General features: G+C 44.7%; 1 protein-coding gene across 1 annotated transcript in view; it reads right to left on the bottom strand.

The window, feature by feature from the left end:
- The window catches only part of DCC (DCC netrin 1 receptor), a 634,807-nt gene that overhangs the window by 257,128 nt on the left and 356,634 nt on the right, over positions 1–21,045 (bottom strand). Inside the window, exons 10-12 of the mRNA XM_066618048.1 lie at positions 13,441–13,589; positions 11,770–11,908; positions 2,292–2,341 (exon numbers count right to left, since the gene is read on the bottom strand). Of these exons, the coding sequence (XP_066474145.1) occupies positions 2,292–2,341; positions 11,770–11,908; positions 13,441–13,589 (338 nt within the window). The remainder of the gene's footprint in view (positions 1–2,291; positions 2,342–11,769; positions 11,909–13,440; positions 13,590–21,045) is intronic.

The following is a 21,045-nucleotide window of genomic DNA, read 5'->3' as shown; positions in this document are numbered from 1 at the left end:
CCAGTGGCCTGACTCGACAAAAGGCAGTTTCAGATCTGTTCAAGCTTATTGAAATAGTTTCCTGTTTACTGACAAGTTGCAACAAAGGTACCTGGGCGCACAGAAAAACAGGAAGTCGCCCAATAGGCCTGCCAGAATAGAACAGATCAAGGTCATTAGGCTTGGTTGGGAAGACCAAACCTTGACTACCTTGACAGCACCCTAGGGTTCATTTGTTTGTTTTGTCACCCTCCCTTTGTTCCACCAGAACCGAAGGCCAACCTCTGTTTTTACTCTCAAGTGACTTATTTGCTTTACAGATTGCAGCTTTGCTGCATAATTACAAACAATTCTGGTTTGCACACACCACAACGGACGCATAAGTAAAATGTGGAGTAGAATAATTAAGCCGCAGTTTGGTGATGACTTCTTTCAAGAGCCTGGAAATGCAGAAGGCAATTCATGAGTTTCATTATTTGCTTTGAGGCAAGCAACTTTTTTCATTTTTTTCAGGACTTTGCCTCTGTTCATGGCTGCTGGTGCACAAATGAGCTGCTTTACGGGTGACAAGGAATTCTTTAATGTCTATGCTGGAGAACCAGTTTCACCTTATAAATTCCAGACCGCAGCATCAATTGTGCCACGAGAGCGATGCCTCATTAAAGGCATCGGAAGGAGCTGCTCTCTTTGTTAGTCAGCAACAGCCTCCCAAAGTCTTGCGTGCCAGCAATTAATAATGACCCACATTAGAAAGCACATTTCTACCCACGTTCTAGAAAGCAGGGTGGTTTTCTTAATTAAATGATTTTTCTGGTATCTGAGACACTTTGGCTTTTGCAACAAGAAAAATACATAACATCCACCCAGATGCCTTCCTACAGGGAGGTAGAGTCGCTGATGCAACTAATGAGGAAGGATGAAGGGATAATAAACAAAACAGGACTGTTTTCACACCTATCTGAAAATGTCTGTTCTTGAGGAAAACAGAAGGGCATGCAATAGCCTACAGGATAGTTCCTCTTCCTCATCAGGCTGCAGGGTCAGTTGCTGTTTAGCTCCTCCTTGGGAGGAATCCCCAGCCTGAATTGACAAATAACCCTAAAACATTAGACCAGAAACACAGCCTGCATGGAGACAAAAACCTTTGAACCATGGACAAATAACAACAATCGAAGGAAAAACATGCTACAGGGCTTCTGGGATGTGGTCCTACCTACCTCTCCACATGAAACCTATTGCTCAGAAGGATGAGGCAATACCAAGCCCTTGAAGCAGTGGGTGAAGGCCCTTCTGCTTTCCTCAAGAACAGGAATTCACAGGTAAGTGTAAAAGAAAAAATTGTAAGACAGGCAGTCATTCAATATCATCCAGAATAATAAGCAGTACTAAACTATTTCAACAAGGGAGGGGCTGTGGTTGGATTTCGTGTCCTTATGGTGGAAGAAACCTCTACAGAACCCACCTGCCTCTCAAAGGCAGAATCCGCTGAAGGAAACAAACCAAGCATTTGATGAATGTGTGGACTGACTGCTAATGTTGGTGCCCAAAGATCTCATGGAAGGAAGAACAAGTGCAAAAGGCAGCCAAAGGAGCCACACTCTCAATAAATGTGCAGCAATGCCCTGAGGTGGTGGTATAGGCCACCATCACTTGTCCAGAGTGCTATATGCCATCTTAGTTCACTTCCTAAGCCATCTTGAAACCTTATGTCCTCTGGAACACTCAAGGAAGTAAATGAACAGCGCTTCAGTCTTAAGAAAACCTTCCATCCCAGAATAGCCCTTTTCAGTCATTATGTACATGAGTAGACAAAAAGTTTGGAGGGATGCACAGCATGTTCACTGGTTCTGATATTGCTGTGCCTCTCTTATTCTAACCTCCATTAGCCATGCATCAAATAAAATCTTTGAAATTGGCACTCAGGCACAGACATCCACTTCCGATCTTCTGGTTAACATATGGAAGGTGGGATGGAGCTATCATAAGAATTTATGAAGGGCCCCGCTGGTTCAGGCCAAAGGCCCGATCAAGGACAGTCCCACTCCCCCTTCCACAGCGTTTATCTCTGCTTTGAGAGAAGAACTGATAGGGGTTAAATACAGAGCAGCATTCCAGTAAAACTGCAACACTTGGGACAAAATGTTGGAGGTTACATTCCTCCTTCTCCCATTTGAATTAACCTACAGAAAGCCTTTCCAGTAGTAAACGTGCATTTATACTAGTTATCATATACTTATAAACTGTATACTAGGCAGAGATGTAAACATGAATATATGAATAATATCAGATAAGGCAACAGTGCTCTGGCTTACCTTTGAATTAACCACTTCCAAGGAGACATTCTGCGGCATGGCACTTGGCACTGAAATGTAAAAGGGGGAAATGAAATGGGGAAAAGTCTCAATTAGAAGAATAATCAAATAAATCTTCCTTTGCTTCTTAAAAAAAAATCCATCTGTCTCTCTTCCTTTCAGTTTATGATGTAATAGCAACTGTGTAAACTAACCAGTGGGCACCTGAGAGCTCCCCCATTGAGGTGGAAACGAAATGCTTCTGTTCATTCCTTCCCACATTCAATAGTTTATTTATAGATTTATTTACTAAATTTACACCCCTCTTTCCCCTAATGAGAACATCCAAGGCGGCTTGCAAAATTTAAAAATAGAAACGGTTAATAATAAAAGCAGTAAAAACAGCAAAAAAATAATAAAACCAGAGAAGCTGCTTGTCACAGAGAAACAACAAGCAAGCATGAAGGTGATTCGACATTGCCAACTAACCCCTTTATAGAACTTTGACGACCAAGTTTCTGCTGTCAACGCTGGTGTAATTTCAGAAGCTATAGCCATACCCCACTAGAGGCCCTGCTCTGGGTAACCCCCCACTAGGCCTTTTGAGATTACCTTTGGAGTGAAGACTTGAGATAGGGCCTTCTCTGTGGTGACACCCCAACTGTGGGGAAAACTCTCCCAAAGGTCATTCATCTCATACCCACATTGTTAACTTTTGGGTACTAGGTTAAGACAATTTAAGCCCAAATCCTAACCAACCTTCCAGCACTGGCATAACTGTGCCAATGGGGCACGTGCTGCATCCAGCAGTTGGGGGGCAGTCACGGAGGCCTCCGCAAAGTGAGGGAGTGTTTGTTCCCTCTTCTCAGAGCTGCATTTCTCTTTTGTCAGAGCTGGAAAGTAGGTCAGGATTGTGCCCTTATTCTCCTGAACGTTTAGGGAATAAGGAATATTATTGAAGGAAGAATATCTGAATCTTGTTCACTTATGACTGATCAGAGTTCATAGTTGCTGGTTATTTGAAGGTCTTTTGTACTGCTTACTTCTTGATTCTGATGGTATATGGGCAGGAGGTCTGGTCTAGAGGGTTGAGCCTCCGTTTGCCTGAAGATAACATCCAAAGGTCGCCAGTTCGAGGCCACCGGCACCATGCGACCTTGAAGCAGCTGACAAGCTGAGCCTAGCTATTCCATCTGCTCTGAGCGTGGGAGGGTGGAGGCCAGAATGTGCAACCAGATCAAGAAAGAAACCTCTCTGAAACCTTCACTTGTCATCTAGAAACTTGTTTTTCCTTTAAAATCCTCAGAGGTCTCACCTTGGGAGGAATGCTGACATTCCCTTCCAATTTCAGTTTTGTGAATGTTGGTGCCAACCTAAGACTGAAATGCAGTAACTGAATGAATCATCACCACCACCACATTAGATGAGTGGCACCAGCCACCACCAGTGTCCTGATGCAGCTCTTATCCAACTCCTACAAACACATGTAGTGCCAGGCCACGACATTGAGATCTCTTAATGAACAGGCCATCACTTAGTAAATTAAGAATCTGGGTTTTTTTAATTACTGGATTGTTTTGTGAGATATCTATCGATCGACCTACCTACCTACCATAATTTTATATCACCTTTTTTCCCCTCCCATGACCCAGGGTCCTCTGCACAGACAACTTATTCCAGAATCAACAAAAAAATGGTCCTCTCAAAAAGGGCCACTCAGCATCTCTTGGAGACAAAGGATGACTGAGGTCATTTGCAGTTGATCACATTTCCAAGCAGCCATCCCTTAATGGTGTGCAGCACAACCCAACAACATTATCATTAGTGCACTAAGGGCGCAATCCTAACTCTGACTTGGGCCAGCCAAGGGCCCAGGAGGGTCTCAAAGGCACCATAAGGCATGTTTGAGTCTCCTTGGGAGGAAGCCAGGCCGGCGCTCAAAGAAGTGCTGGACTGCGGAGGCTGACGGAAGCCTCCATGCCAGCTTTCTCCCAGCGTCGCGTCCCAGCCTTGCGTCGACTCAGATGAGCCAATGCAAGAACGAAAGGTAGACGGCAGGGAGGTGAGGAGGGGGTGGGAAGAAGGTGTTCCTGGGTGGGGAGAGGGTGGGCGGTGGGTAGCCCTGGGGGCAGGTGGGCGGGGAGCAGGAGGTGGGGCTGGGATCTGGCATTTATGCTGGCTCACAACCCCCATTGCCAGGGAAGACAAAGCAGCTTCAAGTCGTACCACTCTCCTCGGATTTGCACCACCTCAAGAGGTGGCACAAGTCCGAGGAGACCCATAGGGGCCAGTAGCTCTTACCCGGAGGTGAGGGAAATATTTCCCCTTACCTCTGGCTGAGCTGCCTCTGGCCACTATCCTGCGCTGGATAAAGCGCAAGCCTCCTGGCTTGCCTGTTCCAGCGCAGGATAGGATTGCGCCCAAAGGCTACTTCACAAAGTCCTAAATGGCCCAAGCCCAGATATCTCAAGGATCACATCCCCCATATAACCTGTTCTTCATCTCAAGTCCTCTTTTGCCCCCAACCCCCATCATTCAATACAAGGTAGGTAGGAACTTTAGATATGGCCTTTTCCATTGTGGTGCTCTAGATTTGGAACAAGCTTTCAGAAGAGGCTCTATCACTGCCAACACTTAGAAGGGAAATAGAAACTATTTTGCAGTATGCAAATTGCTTTACCAGAGGTTTAAAAAAAAAAAAGTAAAAAGGGTTTTGTTTTTTTAAAAAAGATTTAAAAATAATCATTGTCAGTGCTATCTGGTTTAATATGCTTCATCCTGGCTGCTGTGTTATTTGTTTTTATTGTTTATGGTTTGATGTGCCTCTGTTCTTCATACACTATTAACTGGAACGCATGCCTTCAGAATCTTTATGTATAGATTGTTAGGTACCTTGAATATCTTGTAAAAAGCAGGATATTTTATTATTATTATGTCAACCACAGTTGTAGGCCCTTTCTTAAGTACTTGCGGTCGATCAAAGCTCATGCCACAGTAAAATTCACCTTCCCATCTCAAACCTCTGTTTTTATCCTTTTTATTGGGAGAGGGCTGCCTTCTGGAGCATTTGTTGAGCATTACTCTCATCAGGTTGGAGGGGGGACATGATTGAGACATACAAAATTATGCAGGGGATGGACAGAGTGGATAGAGAGATGCTCCTTACACTCTCACATAACACCAGAACCAGGGGACATCCACTCAAATTGAGTGTTGGAAGGGTTAGGACAGACAATAGAAAATATTTCTTTACTCAGTGTGTGGTTGGTCTGTGGAACTCCTTGCCACAGGATGTGGTGATGGCGTCTAGCCTGGACGCCTTTAAAAGGGGATTGGACAAGTTTCTGGAGGAAAAATCCATTACGGGTTACAAGCCATGATGTGTATGCGCAACCTCCTGATTTTAGAAATGGGCTATGTCAGATGCAAGGGAGGGCACCAGGATGAGGTCTCTTGTGATCTAGTGTGCTCCCTGGGGCATTTGGTGGGCTGCTGTGAGATACAGGAAGCTGGACTAGATGGGCCTATGGCCTGATCCAGCAGGGCTGTTCTTATGTTCTTATGGCTGTGCATTCCCCTTTGCCAGACCTTCAACACCAGTCAAGGCAAGATTGCTTACTCAAGAGTTGGTTAGGATTGTGCCCTTAGTTTTGTTTTCCATAGGGCTCAATACTTTCATTAGCTTGGAGGGAAGGACTTCCTTCTTAGGTGTTTTTGGGGGGCTGTGTTCATTGGATCAGGACCATTCGGGAGGTGTTGGATTTCTTCAGCCTGCCCTTTGCAATGAACTGGGTATGCTTGCCTACTCATGAGTAAATGCACGATATGGGTCAGTTTTACTTCCCATAGGGCTCCATGCATTTTTCTTCTTGGCTATCAGCTTGTTGGTGGATTGTGAAGCTGAGACAATCAGGTCAGGGCCCACAGTTTGAGGAAACCCTGTTCTAGGGGAATCTCACGTCTCAAACATGGCTTAGGCACAAGGGTGGCTTTCCCTGCATTTCTAAAACTCTGTAGACTGGAAAGCAATCTGGAAGGGATAGCAATGGCAGTAACGGAGAGCATTTTCTATTGGAGAGCCACTCGGAAGGTGGAAAATTTCTGGGGAGGTGGGGGCGTGGGGGGAGGCAGGAGGGAGGTGTTCTGGGGCAGGGGAGGCGGGGAGAGGGCAGAGAGAAGAAGTGCCAGGGAGGGAGTGTGAAAGGAGAGAGGCGGGACCAGTGGAGCTCAGCTCCACCAGATCTTTATTCTATGGCAGCCCAAGAGCTGCCGGAGAATTGATTAGCCCCATTGCAGGGCTACTTGCCTTACCTGGGGGATGAAAATCCCCTTCCTCCCAAGGAGCCACCAGTAGCTGCCCTGTTCCTGTTGGAGAGCTACTGGGAAGGTAGAGGAAGGTACCAGGAAGGTGGCAGGTGTGGGTGTGAGTAGGTGGAGGAATGACAGGTGGTCCCTTTTTCTTGGCCAGCAAGAGACTCAATCAGGATTGCCGCCGCCACCAGCTGGCACAGCCACAGCCATATCCTGCCACTCACCCACCTCCTGCATTGGCTGTTTCACCCTGCCTTGTTGGTGGGTTGCGCCTGCTTTGTCACGGAGGCACCGAGATTCTACCATATGTGCCTTTTTTCCTGCTTGCGGTCTTAGCAGAGGCAGCTGGTGGGTCACTGTCACTGCAGGAAACAGGATGCTGGACTAGATCCAACAGGACTTTTCTTATGCCTAATTTTAGCATCTGTTATAAAATCAGTTGTTTCTTATGATCAAGCTGTTGGTTATTACTAAGTTCACTATTTTAATTAAAGATCAAAGTGGTGGGAGGCGTTACACTAAGAACGAGATGCACCTGTTTTCTCAGATTAAAAGTTCTAACCTCAAAAGCTGATCTCACACTAGTTGGTACATTTACATTTTAAATATGCTCATTTGCTGCCTTGCACAGTCAGGGGCAAGTGCTGAGAACTCCAAAGGTGTTTCCACCTTGAAGTGATCTACTTCATTTGAAAAATATTCTTCTTACAAACATCAGACCAGACCGTGTAATTGTAGACAAGTCTGGAACTTTTTCTCTGTTCAGTGGGCACTGCCACCCTTCATGGTAGCAGAAGCTCATACAGAGAGGAGAATTGCCTCTCTTCAAGGCAGACCCACCCAAGTTCCAGTCTGCAGCTTAACAGGGTCCCACCCTGTTTGGACAGAGTTACTGATAGCAGTGGTATAGCTGGGGGGGCGGAGCGGTAAGTACTGCAGGCATCGCAACACAACATGTAAGCAGCCCCTCCCACTCGGCATTAGAGCAATTCTGGGCAATGATGGTTATGTGCAGGTACTTGCCCGCAGTACTTACTTCTCTGCCCCCCCTCTAGCTACACTGCTGGCTGAGAGCATATGCTGGTCAGGTCAGGTGCCCGGTTTCAGTGGCAGTGAGACACCAGCAAGTGAGATCAGCAGGCCTCCTCAGCCCATGAACCACTGGGAGAATTATGGGACAGTATCTTAAGCCACTCCTGCCCAACGTTGCATATAGGCAGCAGGGATCAAAAGTGTACAACTGTGGGCCGGGCAGAAATTTAACACCTAGTGGTGCTATGACACTGGAATGGAGATGGTGATGAATTGTCTTTCTCTTGGAGAATTGTGTCCAAACTTGCTACAGGAGCCCCAGGAATACAGGGAACTAGAGTGAGACACTAACACAATGAGTTATTCATCCCTTGCTCTCTCCCCATTAGGTGGTACCCAGGGACCTCAACCTCCAATACCTGACAGTTTTGATCCTTCCTGGAAAAAAGGACTTACAGCCCAATCCTGAGCTGCCCAGTCCGCCGGGACTGCTGTGGCATCCTGTGTGCAACAGGGCAGCCACCGCCGGCTCCTTGGGGGGGGGGAAGGGGACTTTTGTCCCCTTCCCAGGGGTAAGGGAAGTAGCCCCGCAATGGGGCTACTCGATTATGCTCTTGACTGTCACAAATTTCGGGGCTACTTGAATCAAGAGCCTCCATGTCAGTCCGCACAGCCCGACACGGAGCTCAGGATCCAGTGTACCTGAGTTCCACTGGTTCTACCCGCCTCCTGCCCCATTCCCTCCCCAGTATGTCTCCTTTCATCCTCTCTCCACTCTCCACCAACCTCCCCCTGCCTTGGAACACCTCCTCCCCACGCCCCCACCTACCTCTTCGCCACCTGGCCATTTGGGCGACTGCCAAGCGACGAATTACCAGCGGTCCAATGGTGCTAGCCAAGTGCCTGCTGGCGCTGGGCTAGCTCTGGTGCTCATTTGGTGCTCAGCCTCACAAACGTGCCTTGTGGCACATTTGCAACAGTGTACACCGGCGGTAAGCCAGTGCGCTCAGCTTAGGATTGGGCCCTTAGACCTGGAAGACCCAGGTTCAAATTCTTGCTTGGACGTGAAGTTTCCTGGGTGACCTTGGGCTATCTCCCAGCTTAAACAACCTCACAAGGCTGTTGAACTATTTACACCACCCTGAGCTCCTTGGAGGAAGGGTGTAAAAATGTGTAAAATAAATAAAATAAAGCTATCAGCCTAGAACTGCAGGGCATATATCCTCAACAACTTTCTGTGCAGTGAACTGAGCAGTTAACTAGCACACAGAATGTACAATGCTGATTATATTGTGACAATAAAAAATGGAATTTAGTTATTTTAGGCTGGCTATTGATATTTATCTGATTAAATCCATCAGCACTCTGAGGAGCAATGTTCAACTTTATTTTGAAAAGCGATATAAATTATATTATTTTAAGTAATTGGGAATGCCCTAAAGGAGGAGGTTACAAGGTAAAAACCTTGCAATGAGTATTTAGGGCAAAACCAATAAAGTAATTGACAGGAATGATCTTAGTGGGCAAGACAGATTAATCACATTAGGTCTGTATATATTTTCGATCATATGTGGCTTATACTATTAGTATTTTCCGTGATCTGGTTATTTCTCAAAACCTGGTTTTACAATTCCTGGAATTGGAAGAGAAACAGTAATTCCAAGTGATTTGGTCTCTAAGTTTAGTAGATAATTCCATCTTACTGATCTTTCAAGGTAATAGGATTGACCCATTCAAGAAACTGTACATTCTTCAACAAAGTCTCCCCATTAAAAAACACAGAGCAGAAACATACAACGGAAGATGGAATAAATAGCAGGGTATGACAAATCAATTACTTTACTTAAGAAAACTCTTATATCATATTATGACATTTAATTTCTCTCTGCCACGTTGTAAATGGAAGCTCAGGTCTCGAAAGCAAAAAAGGACTGAGTGAGGAATGAGTGTTTCCAAAGGACCTGCCTAACAAAGGGTCTATCCTATTATTTACCCTTCCAAAATACGCACTAAAATATTAACAGTCATGACTGTTCCTCTTCCAGCTAATTGAGACCTACAGTCCAATCCTAAGCTGTGCAGCATGGTCGCATGACCTACGCAGCTCAGGAGGTGGCTGGAGGTCTCCTCGGGGTAAGGGGAAAAACGGAGCAGAAGCTAAGCAGCATTCTCACAGTATCAGTGTTCTTGGACTGAGAAGCTAGTTACCATGGAAGGCCCCTGGCTTTATAGGACAGGGTGCCCGGGGACTGGCCTTTGAGGTCAGCTGATTGGCTATGTAGCACCTTGAAGCCCAGAGCGTCGTCTCCCAAGCCAGCAGTCTGAACAGAGCATGGATAACACAGGAGGTAAGATATTGGAGCCTGAATGCTAGAGGGTCCAGTTCAACACACAGCCCCTTCCAAATAAACATACACACATGTTGCATAGTTTCCCCTGATGAAGAGATCTGACATTATTAATTGATCGTTGTACATAATTTGCTTTCCCTGCTGTTGGTTTCTTTTGTCTGAAAGCTGTAGTTTAGTGTATGAGGAACCTCCTGATTTTAGAAATGGGTTATGTCAGAATGCCAGATGCACGGGAGGGCACCGGGATGCAGGTCTCTTGTTATCTGGTGTGCTCCCTGGGGCATTTGGTGGGCTGCTGTGAGATACAGGAAGCTGGACTAGATGGGCCTATGGCCTGATCCAGTGGGGCTGTTCTTATGTTCTTAACTACAATTCCCAGGAAGCCTTGCAGGTCTCTTGTTATCTGGTGTGCTCCCTGGGGCATTTGGTGGGCCGCTGTGAGATACAGGAAGCTGGACTAGATGGGCCTATGGCCTGATCCAGTGGGGCTGCTCTTATGTTCTTATAACTTCTGGGGAAGCATTCACTGAAGACTACTGCCTGTATCTGGCTCACTGGCAAACCTTAACACTTGGTGGAGGAGATTTGCAGCTTTGGGCAAACACTCAGCCCCTTTCAGTGTCACCGCAGCCGTCTCTTGACCCTTTCTGCTCAAGGAGAAGCAAAACTTTTGGAAAGACTTCCTGAGGATAACTTCCCAAACTGCTGCATGAATAACAATCACTCTCTCCTCTCTTGACGATGATCTTGGAAGCCAAAGTTCAGTGCTTTGGGCTGCAGCCCTGCTCTTCAGAGTCTGAGTTCGCTCTCCATAAATTATGTACAATATTAATTTTTTCACTTGATCTTTTTTTTTTGTTGTCTTCATAATTATACGCATGAGGTATTTTATTCTGCCAAGGTCTATTTTGTATTACGAAAGGTAGCTCAAGTAGACGGACAGATGCAAGTGGCACTTGAAAATATATTAGAGGAATGTCAATGGCAGAAATAATAGACCGTCTCTCCCAGTAAGGGAGCTGTATCACAAATTAACATCTACAAAATAATAAACACTGCATACAATCACACACAGGGGTTTGAGCAAATTATCTTTGTAACCATTTTCTGTATCCTTGTGCAAGGAAGGACCACTTCACACAAGGACTGCTTCAAACTGCAAGAAAAGAGAGTCTGGTTGGATATCAGGAAGAAATTCTTGATGGTAAAGACCGTTTGGCAGTGGAACAGATTGCCAAGGTGGTGGATTCTCCCACACTGGAAATCTTCAAGCAGAGGTTTGACAGGCATCTCCTGGGGATGCTCTAAGTGGGTTTCCTGCTACTGGCTTGATGACCATGTGGGTCCCTTCCATCATTCTATGAACTGAAGGGAGAAATCATTTCTTACCAGATACTGAGTGGAGGTAGGGTTGGGACAGGGACACTTCAGTTAGAGTACAAGGTACAAGTCAAGGCTACTGATTGGCTAGGCAAGGGATGCGACATCAGCTAAGACAGTTAGCCAAGTGCTGCAATCTCTTTTCCACCCAAATCGCTAAACCTGCAATTGCTTTTGTGGGGCATTCCAAAATGCAATCACAAGTATACAACTGACCCAGTGTGCCACTCCCACTCCCTCTGTCAGCCAGTTCATAAGGAACTTTTTTCCACTGGGCAAATCTACCAAGTGTTTGATATATGAATGGCAAATTCAAGATGGCAGTACCCAGGCATATCAAGACGACAGCAAATGAGGGCTATGCAGCAGTTCCCTCCATCCCCTCCCTCCTCTTCTGTGGTTGTGTTTTTTTTCCTCTGCCTTACCATCTGAAAGTGTCTTGACTGTCAAATCTTCAGTGGATACTCCAGGTCCATAACGATTATAAGCCAGAAATCGCAAGGTGTATTCTGTGAATTTCTTCAGCCCTTCAAGCTTGTACGACAGACCATCCACTTCTATATTCTGGGCACAAAAAACCCCATGAAAACCATTACTGTACAACATTATTATACAGATCACAGTGTTAGAGATTGAGTGAAGGATTTCACTCTCTTAAACATGCTCAGAGATACCAAAACCTGCTAATTCACAGCTGAATTGCTAATTCATCTGCATGAATGATTTGAGCAAGAAATGTTATCCACAAATATATTCCAGAATCTTTCAGTCTGTGTTTATATATATTTAATTCTGACCACTTACACTCTCACAGTACCTCTGCATAGACTCACAGAGGTCTCACAGCAAGGTTTCTCCATATATTATCCAGTTATTCAAAGAGTGCTGAAAACATTCCGCACATATATTAGAAAAGGATCTCACAATGACAGTGTGTATATTTTTGTTTGCTTGTTTTAGGTGCATGCATTGTGAGTAAGTAACCATCACAAAGTGATTCATTTCCTTGCTCACAAAAGCAAGTGAGGCAGCCTTAATTGTTCAGGCTTACTAATTTACATGAAAACAAACAAACACATAAGAACAGCCCTTCTGAATCAGGCCAAGGGTGCAACTAGTTCAGTATCCTGTTTCCAATCACAGGCAACCAGGTTTCTTCAGGAACCCTACAATCAGGGTTTGTATGCAATAGGTCTCCCCTGTTGCTGTTCCTCAACAACTGGTACCCAACTGATGTTTAGAGGCCCTGTCTCTGAACTTGGAGGTTCATTGACATGGATAGACCTTGCCACCTATGTGAATTTGCAAATTCCCACTTTAAAGTCATCTAAGTTAATGGCCATCCCCAATAAGCTAATGGCCACCCCATATCATGTGGAAGTAGCTTTCAAAAATGAATTATGTGCTGCATGAAGAAATACTTGACTTTGATCCATCTTGAATTTATTGCCAATTCATTTCACTGGATAACCCTGAGATCCAGTACTATGAGGGAGAAATTTCTCTCTAACGTCTCCCCCCCCCCCCCAGGTCATTGTGCAATTTTAGAGATCTCTATGATCATCCTCCCTCCACTAAGATGCTACGGAATGCAGGCAAAGAAGGAATGAGAATAGGGGAAATGGGATATAGGAGCCTGCTTTAAAGCACACCTGCAATGAAAAGGCTCAAAGCTGCTCAGTGATGTGCAGCCACAGTACCTTACACAAAGCACATCCACAATGATTTCAGCATGAGCTTAGGGCAGGGAAAACACTTTGCTTCACACTCCAGTGACATTAAATTAATGTGCACCAGAGTTTCCAGCAAATTTCAGCTTCAGGTGCATTTCCTCTAGTCATATTTGGGGATTCTGGCTGTGCAGGATAACCAGCACAGAAGCCAATTTTATGGGAGGCTCACCATAATCTGCTAGACCTAGGAAGAAACCACTAGGTGTTGTAAATCTGAATAAACCACTTGATTTGGAACGGGCTCCACTAGGAGGGCTGAAAATCCCACTGAAATCTGATATGCAACTTTGGGCATGTGGCCAATCATGGACTTGTCTGCTCCTCTCCAGTTTTGCCCACTGGTAAGTTCATTACTTTGCTCACCTGTTCTTTCCCAGTAGCTACTTCCGTACAGTAGAGTCGATATCCTTGAACTGGACCATTTGCATAGGCTGGGGGTTCCCATGTAATAAGAATTGAGGTAGGTGAGGTAGATACAGCCCTCAGGTTTTCTACTGGTCCTGGAACTTGCACTGTGTTAAAAGAAACACACACAGACAAAATAATCATAACGCTGTGATCATGGTTAGTCTCTTATCATCCACCTGCATGAAACCTTATCAGATTATATAGGCAACACGGGCAGGTTTCTTCTCCCAAGGAACTAACAGTTGAATGCTATTTTACTACGTGAGTCTGCTCTGTATGTTTAGGGGTGGGGTGGGGGGGCTCCCTGATTTTTCTTTTTCAACTGGGCTTATAGACGCTGTGCCAGAACCACCTTTCAGAGCGCGATACCATAGTCTTTCGAGACTGAAGGTTGCCAATACAAGATTTGGGGGTTGCACTTGGCTTTGCCGGAAGGAGGATATGTTTTCAGTACGGGGAGGGTGCAGGGAGAATTGGTGCTGCCACTGAGAGGGTGAGGAGTTGAAGAAAATATGGTGGTGGAGTTTGGGCTGGGCATTCCAGGAAAGGAGGGTTAGTCCTATACAGAACATTGATCCTTCTGGCCCTTCCTCCAGTCGTCCTAACTCTGGTACTCTTAGTGGTGACCTCTCTAGCCTTAAGTTACTGCTTTTAAATGCCAGATCAGTTAACAATAAGACCAGCCTGATCCAGGACTTAATCCGGAAGAGGGTGCTGACCTGAAATTTATTTTGCAGACCTGGTTGGATGAGCTGGGAGGAGTTGGCCTTCCTGTCCACCAGGTTCCTGGGTAATGCAGCAGCTACAGGGGGAAGGAGGCAGGGTCATGATAGTCTGCCATGATACAATAGCTCTTGCCTGGTTCCTTGTCCAGTGGTCCACCAGGTTTGAGAGTCTTCCAGTAATGCTGAATGGGTGAGACAAGACTGGGATTTTGGTGTACTACCCGCCCTGTTGCCCAAGAGTTCCCCTGCCTGAACTGGCCAGCAGCTCCAATTCAACAGCAGTTGGCATTCCCAGACCTTAGTCTGCTGGCAAGCACCCAGCCACAAGCCACAGCATCTTTCAAAAGCTCTGTAAGGACTATCTTGACTGGCTTTCAGGCACGAGGGATATTTTAATGTCACTCTACCCTGATCAGCTGTTATTATCTTCTAACGTGATCTTTATGTTTTCTTGTTATCTACCCTAAAGCCTTTGGGGACAGAAATCTATAAACAAAGGCACACTTATGTAAATAAATAAGAGAGTGTCAGAAATCCCGACAGAGGTTTCTCTGCCACTAAATGCCCATCACAGCACCCACATTCTCCGCAGCAAAAGAGGCAGTCCAAGCAAGGTCTGTATTGCCAGTGCTGCCTCCTGCTCGCCCTTTAAATGCAAAAGCAGAAATCGATGAAATGCTGACAGCCCTGTGTCATATAAATGGACTTTAAAAGGCATTTAATATTAATACTCAGTTGTGAAATCAATACGAGTTAGCGTGGGTTTTTTCCACTTCAAACTCCCTTAGCTTTCTATTTCATTACAAGACAGACAGTTGAATTAATAGTACTTTACTCCTCAGCGTGCAAAAAGTCTTCAATAATCCCATGGATTCCTACTGTTAAATAACAATTTACTGAAAATTAACATTTATGGTTGGCTTTTCCCTCCCCCTAAAATAGTTTCTTTGGATTTAAGGCTCTTGCAGGCTTTTTCAAGTGACACATTAGACAACACTGTGAATATATGAAGTTCCCTTATATGGAAACCATTCATTGGTCTGTCTAGCAGCCCAGTACTGCCTTTTCTGACCAAACACAACTCTCCAGGGACTTAGGAAAGGATCTTCTGTGACCCTGTTACCCAAGATCTTTTTAATGGGAGGGAACTGGGTGTGAACCTAGGACTTTCCACATCCAAAGCATGTGCTTAATTACTAAGCTTTAGTCCACCAACAAAATTAAATGGCCATTATGAGCAAAGGGAAAGGGAAGCTATAGCTTCCCCCCTCTGGAAAACAAAACTCCCCATCCAATTGTAGAGTTTTGAATCCCAGAGCCAATCAGCTTATAACAATTCAGGGCTTGGGATGCCAAAGGCCTGACAGATTGATTGATTGATTGCTTGACTGATTGTCTTCCTGCCTGCTGCCATTCTCCTGCATTACAATAGTAAGTAAGGCTATCGTTAAAGGCAGTTTTTCCTTTAATTTAAAGGGTCCTTCTCACTGAGCTGAGATAAAACTGCGGGTGAAAAATCAGTGTATAATTAGGTTATACCTATACTGACATCAGCACACAACATACTGATTGCAAAAAAAAACAACTGGACGGAACCCAACTAATGAACTGTGTCAATGATAGGCTCTCTCACATGTGATGTGTAGCAGGGTATTGACAAATTAATACTCTGCTGGGGTTGGGGGGAAAGGCAAACACTTGTCTTGAGAGGAAGGAGCAATGGCATTCACCGTGTTCCTGGCACATTGTTGGGGAGTTCATAAACATCACAAAATGAGAAATCCAGTTACTGAACACCTTAACAAAAGGCGAAACATATTTCTGGCCTCTGGAGCTGCTATGCTGCACTGAGATATTCCTTGCTTCTGAAGCAGCTGGCAAAAGTCACTTTTTGGTCTTCTGTGTGATGCCAGTGAGTAAGTGAGATCATTTAACCAAAAGAGGAAACCTCTCAGAGACAAGGATGAGTTAAAGTGCAATGACATGGTTGGCAAGCAGTAGCATCTTGCAGCCTTCATAGAGCAACAGGGCAGGCTCTGTGCAAAATAACAGGATGCAAATCTAACATCTAGAACGTCAACATTTAGGAAATGGGCGATGACAGAATGCCAGATGCAAGGGAGGGCACCAGGATGCAGGTCTCTTGTTATCTGGTGTGCTCCCTGGGGCATTTGGTGGGGCCGCTGTGAGATACAGGAAGCTGGACTAAGTAGGCCTGTGGCCTGATCCAGCGGGGCTGTTCTTCACATTCAGAAACCAGTGGGGGAAACAGTTCAGTCTCCCAGAATAATCCACTGCTGGTCTGAAAGTGACTAGTCTTCAACAAAGAAACTTCAAAGGGAAATAATTTGGATCATAATTTTTCAGGGGCAGAACACCCTCTTGAATTTCTTCCAAAAAAAAAAAAAAAAAAATCTCTACAGGGCAGTGATAAAATAAATGAACCCATCCAGTCCAGTAAATGAATGGCAAGATAGGTGCCTCCCCCATACTTGATTCTACAACTGAGGTCCTAGTTCAAACGCCACTGCCTTTGGAAGTAAAGCAGGGACTCTTCTTTGGTGGCCCCAAACGTTGAAATTCCCTTTTGCTGAAGGCGCATGCAGCTCTCACCTTACTTTCTTTCAGCTTTTTAGGAGCTGCTTTCTTTCTATAAGACTCTTGATCTTAGGCAATTATCTGATCATGGGGCTATGGGTACAGTGTTACATCTGGGGTAAATGGGTACATCTAGTACAGGGGTGCCCAAACCCCGGCCCGGGGGCCACTTGTGGCCCTCGGGGGCTCCCAATCAGGCCCTCAGGGAGCCCCCAGTCTCCAATGAGTCTCTGGCCCTCCAGAGACTTGCTGGAGCCCATGCTGGCCCAATGCAACTGCTCTCAGTATGAGGACAACTGTTTGACTCTTGCCTGAGCTGTGGGACGAGGTCTCGCTCCACTACTTGCTGTTTCACGTCAGTGATGCAGCAGTGGCAGCAAAGGAAAGGCTGGCCTTGCTTAGTGCAAGGCCTTTTATAGGCCTTGAGCTACTGCAAGACCTTCATTCGTTCATATAAGTTCCAGCTCTAATATTCATTTATGTAAAATTATTCAAATTTTAATGCAAATTAATTCTTTTTTTTTCCCGGCCCCCGACACAGTGTCAGAGAGATGATGTGGCCCTCCTGCCCAAAAGTTTGGACACCCCTGATCTAGTACGTTGTTTCTAGTTTCTTGTAGATCATTTCTAGTATATACGTTACTGCTACTACTCTGCTGCTTTTATTTGTTTTAAATAAGCTAGTTACTGCTTTAGCTTATTGTTTCATTGTAAGTCAATCTGCATGCAATTTGCAGAAAAATCTGGATAATTAAAAAAATTAGTATCAGAGGTACTGACTCAGGTCATTGGTCCATGTAACCCAGTACTCTTTATACTGACTAGCAATAGCTCTCCAGGGTTAAGAAGAAGGGCCTTTCATTGCCTGCTCTCCTTGCCTAGAAGTGCCAAGGATTGAAGCTGGAACTTTCTGGATGCAAAGCGGATGCTTTCCTGCTGAGCGACAGCCTCACTCATGAAGTTGGTCCTAATAATGGTACATAGTCTCATCACCCAGACAGATTTTTATTACACATCGCTGCCACTTTCAAGAGTCGGTCATCATTCTGATGCACCATGCTGAAAATATTTTCAATGCAACCCCTTTAGGAAGCCATTTGCGCTTATTGATAACAGGAGCATGCTTTGATTCTCTATGTTTTTTTCTTCATCTCCTCTTGTCTCCTTATAGTTAAAAGCTTTATGACATTTCTATAAAATCTTCTTCTGGGCTGTGTAGGGTGATGTGACTTCGAAAAGCTTGGAGGCAATATCATTATTAGCATAATGAAATCCCTGCTCCCCTGCGCTGAACATATTTGCAAAATGATAGCTGTTTAAGCAAGGCAAAAAACTGCAGAACACACACACACACACACACACACACACACACACACACACACACACACACAGAGCTGCTGAACCATCCATGAGAAGATAGGGGCTCTGCCCCAGTGACTATACAATGTAGAAAATGGCAAGAGAGAGAACAGAGAAGGGGAGAAAAATGGAGGCAAAAGTAAACAGGGAAAAAGGGTACAACTAGATCAGTGATTTTCCACCTTTTTCATCTCACAGCACACTAGCAAGGTATTAAACTGGTCAAGGTACACCATCGGTTTTTTGACAACTGACAAGGTGCACTGTGCTGTCAATGGGGGACTCACACCCCCAGTGGCCCTACTAATAAATGACCCTCTCCCAAACTCCCATGGCACACCTGGGGACCATTCATGGCACACCAGTGTGCCATGGCACAGTGGTTGAATACGGCTGAACTAGATGATAGCTAACCTAAGGTTTTCTGGGTCTTTTTAGTTAGTAGCACACAGGGAAACTGCCTGAAACAGGCAGGAAGTGGGGCAAGGCAATAGAAGTGCTTTAGTCTTTTGCCCCCACTATGGTCCTGATCACAACCCCTCCAGATGTGGCACAAAAGGAAAATAATTGTCCTATCGGTAGAAGCAGGAGAAAATGCTGAAAATAAATAAAAAACACATAACACCACTTTCTGTATTTCTCATTTTTTATAACAAACAAAAACGTGCTGAAATCTTAAAAAAAATTATTTGGTTTTTATTTATTATTTAATGGGGGTTCGTGGGTAATGACTATGGCTGCATCTGCTGACACTATACCACCTTTATCACCTACTTAGCACATTTTTAAAGGATTATTATTTATAATGATAATGTACATGTTGAATAAAAACATATAACACAGCTTTCTGCACTTCTACCTTCTGGAAAACACCAAAAAAATCAGCAAAAAAATAAAAATAAAACTATTTTCTCCCATCTCTGCCTATTGGATCTGTCCAAGGATGATTTAGTACAGCACTCTCAACAGTATCTGACCAGATGTCTTGGTCAAACATCTGACAATTTAAGCTATATTACCTTTCATACCTGGTTCAAGCCCAAATATTGCCTAAAGCAGCAGGCAAATTCCACCCCCACTGTAATTCAAACCTGTGTAATCTCACCCATACTCTGTTGTTTTGGAGAGCAGCCAGGCACAGTCAAAGAGGGTAAGGCACAATGACCGGGCAGCTGTTCCCTTATCTCATGTGGAGCTCAGAATTGCTGTCTCCTGCCTCTTATACTATCCTGCCAATTTGTTTCTGGGCCCAGGTCAAAGTTGTTCATCACTTAGGGCTTGAAGGATTGTGTCTCCTTATATGAATCTTCCTATCCCCCAAGGTGATCAGGAGAGACTTCCTACACATGTCATCATTTATGGAAGCACATTTGACAGTAACACCTGGAGGGGACGTCTCTGTGGCAGTACCCACCTTGTGAAATGCCCTACTGGGAGATACCTGAGCAGTTCCCACCTTGTTTCTTTTTAGAAGGAATGAGAAAAAGTTAAGGCATTTGGGACAAATGAGCTGTGCCCTGCTGAAAAGCCCCTCCCAGTTGAGCACTGTACCTCAGAGGTTCTTATTAAAAACCAAAAGCCTCAGTAATGTCTTGCAAACTCTATCTCTACAAAACCCTAATGAATCTCAGCACTGACCAGGTCTGTAGCTGGTGCTCCAGAATTGGCCCCCAGGGAATGCCTGTCATTGCCTGAGGTTCTCCCAGTGACTGAAGGGACACCAGGTATTGCTTTGCTTTTCTTACAGGCTGTGTTGTGTGACATCTATTAACCTAATACTTCATCCTGGTGAGCATTCTTGCTTCACCTGAATCCCGAAAGAAACCTTGCCCATGGCAAGACTCTGGACCCAGTTGAGAAGGAGCTAGTAGCAAGTGTCTAGCCTGGAGGCAGCATCCTGCTTGACAAATTAGTTGTTTCATTTGAATCGCCCCACTGTAACCCAGGGGTGGGGTTTTCTCCAGGACTTCACTCAAGGCTCGTTCAAATACAGCGATACTCTATGAACACAATGCTGGCTCGTGATCAGGATGCCACAAAATTTCTGCCTAGAGCAACATTCATTGTGAATGTATGGATTCTTCCTTGGGTCGTACGTCGAAAGAATTTCAAGCAAAGCACAAGGGCTTCCACAAGGCTAGCGAAGTGGACTGCGGGGACAGGGATCTGTAATTTTCCTAGAATTGACACCAGATTTCTCCTGAAGTAAATATTTATTGATGTTTACTATTTGCTCTCTAGATTGCTGTGGGTTCTTTATGGCAAAAAAGCTAGGATAAAAGGCCTTAATTAATTAATTAATTAAGATCTTCAATAAGGTCAATTTTCCCCAATTTTCCCATCTGTCCCTTTAGTCTCTGTGTTTAATTCTCTTTCTCTCTTCCTTAGCCAAGGTGTTGCACCAGCACAAAACAAAATTCATTACTGCAAATTATAATGCAAGGCATCTGGTTCAATGAGTAGGCCTGCCAGAGGTTCTCCCTATCCTCAGAAAGATGACCTGTCCCACGAAAATTTTCAGGTACTGGTTTCCCTCAGGGAGCTGGACTTATCTCAGTTTTAAAAATAAACTCCTACAATCCAGCAGAGAATTGTCCGTCCTCTTTAGTGAGATAAGTTAATGGCAAAAAATTATTTTACTCAATGCAAAGCAAGAAACAAATGTGTTTATGAAATCGTAAGTCGTAAGACCTTCAATTAATTAATTAATTAACTTTCAATAAGACAAGCAAATTTCTCAAGGGATTTCTTTCTCAAGGGACTTTCTTCTGATGGCCTTTAGTGACAAACAGAAATGGGACAAAGCTGATACTACCAAGTTCAGCGATGTTGGTACTCTTAAGCAGTACAATGCTAATATTCTACACTGAGGCATTTT

This window comes from Tiliqua scincoides, chromosome 2, assembly GCF_035046505.1.
Source record: "Tiliqua scincoides isolate rTilSci1 chromosome 2, rTilSci1.hap2, whole genome shotgun sequence".
In the NCBI taxonomy this organism is placed as follows: domain Eukaryota; kingdom Metazoa; phylum Chordata; class Lepidosauria; order Squamata; family Scincidae; genus Tiliqua; species Tiliqua scincoides.
Note: the sequence above shows the minus strand (reverse complement) of the source record. Positions and strands in the feature narration are given on the sequence as shown.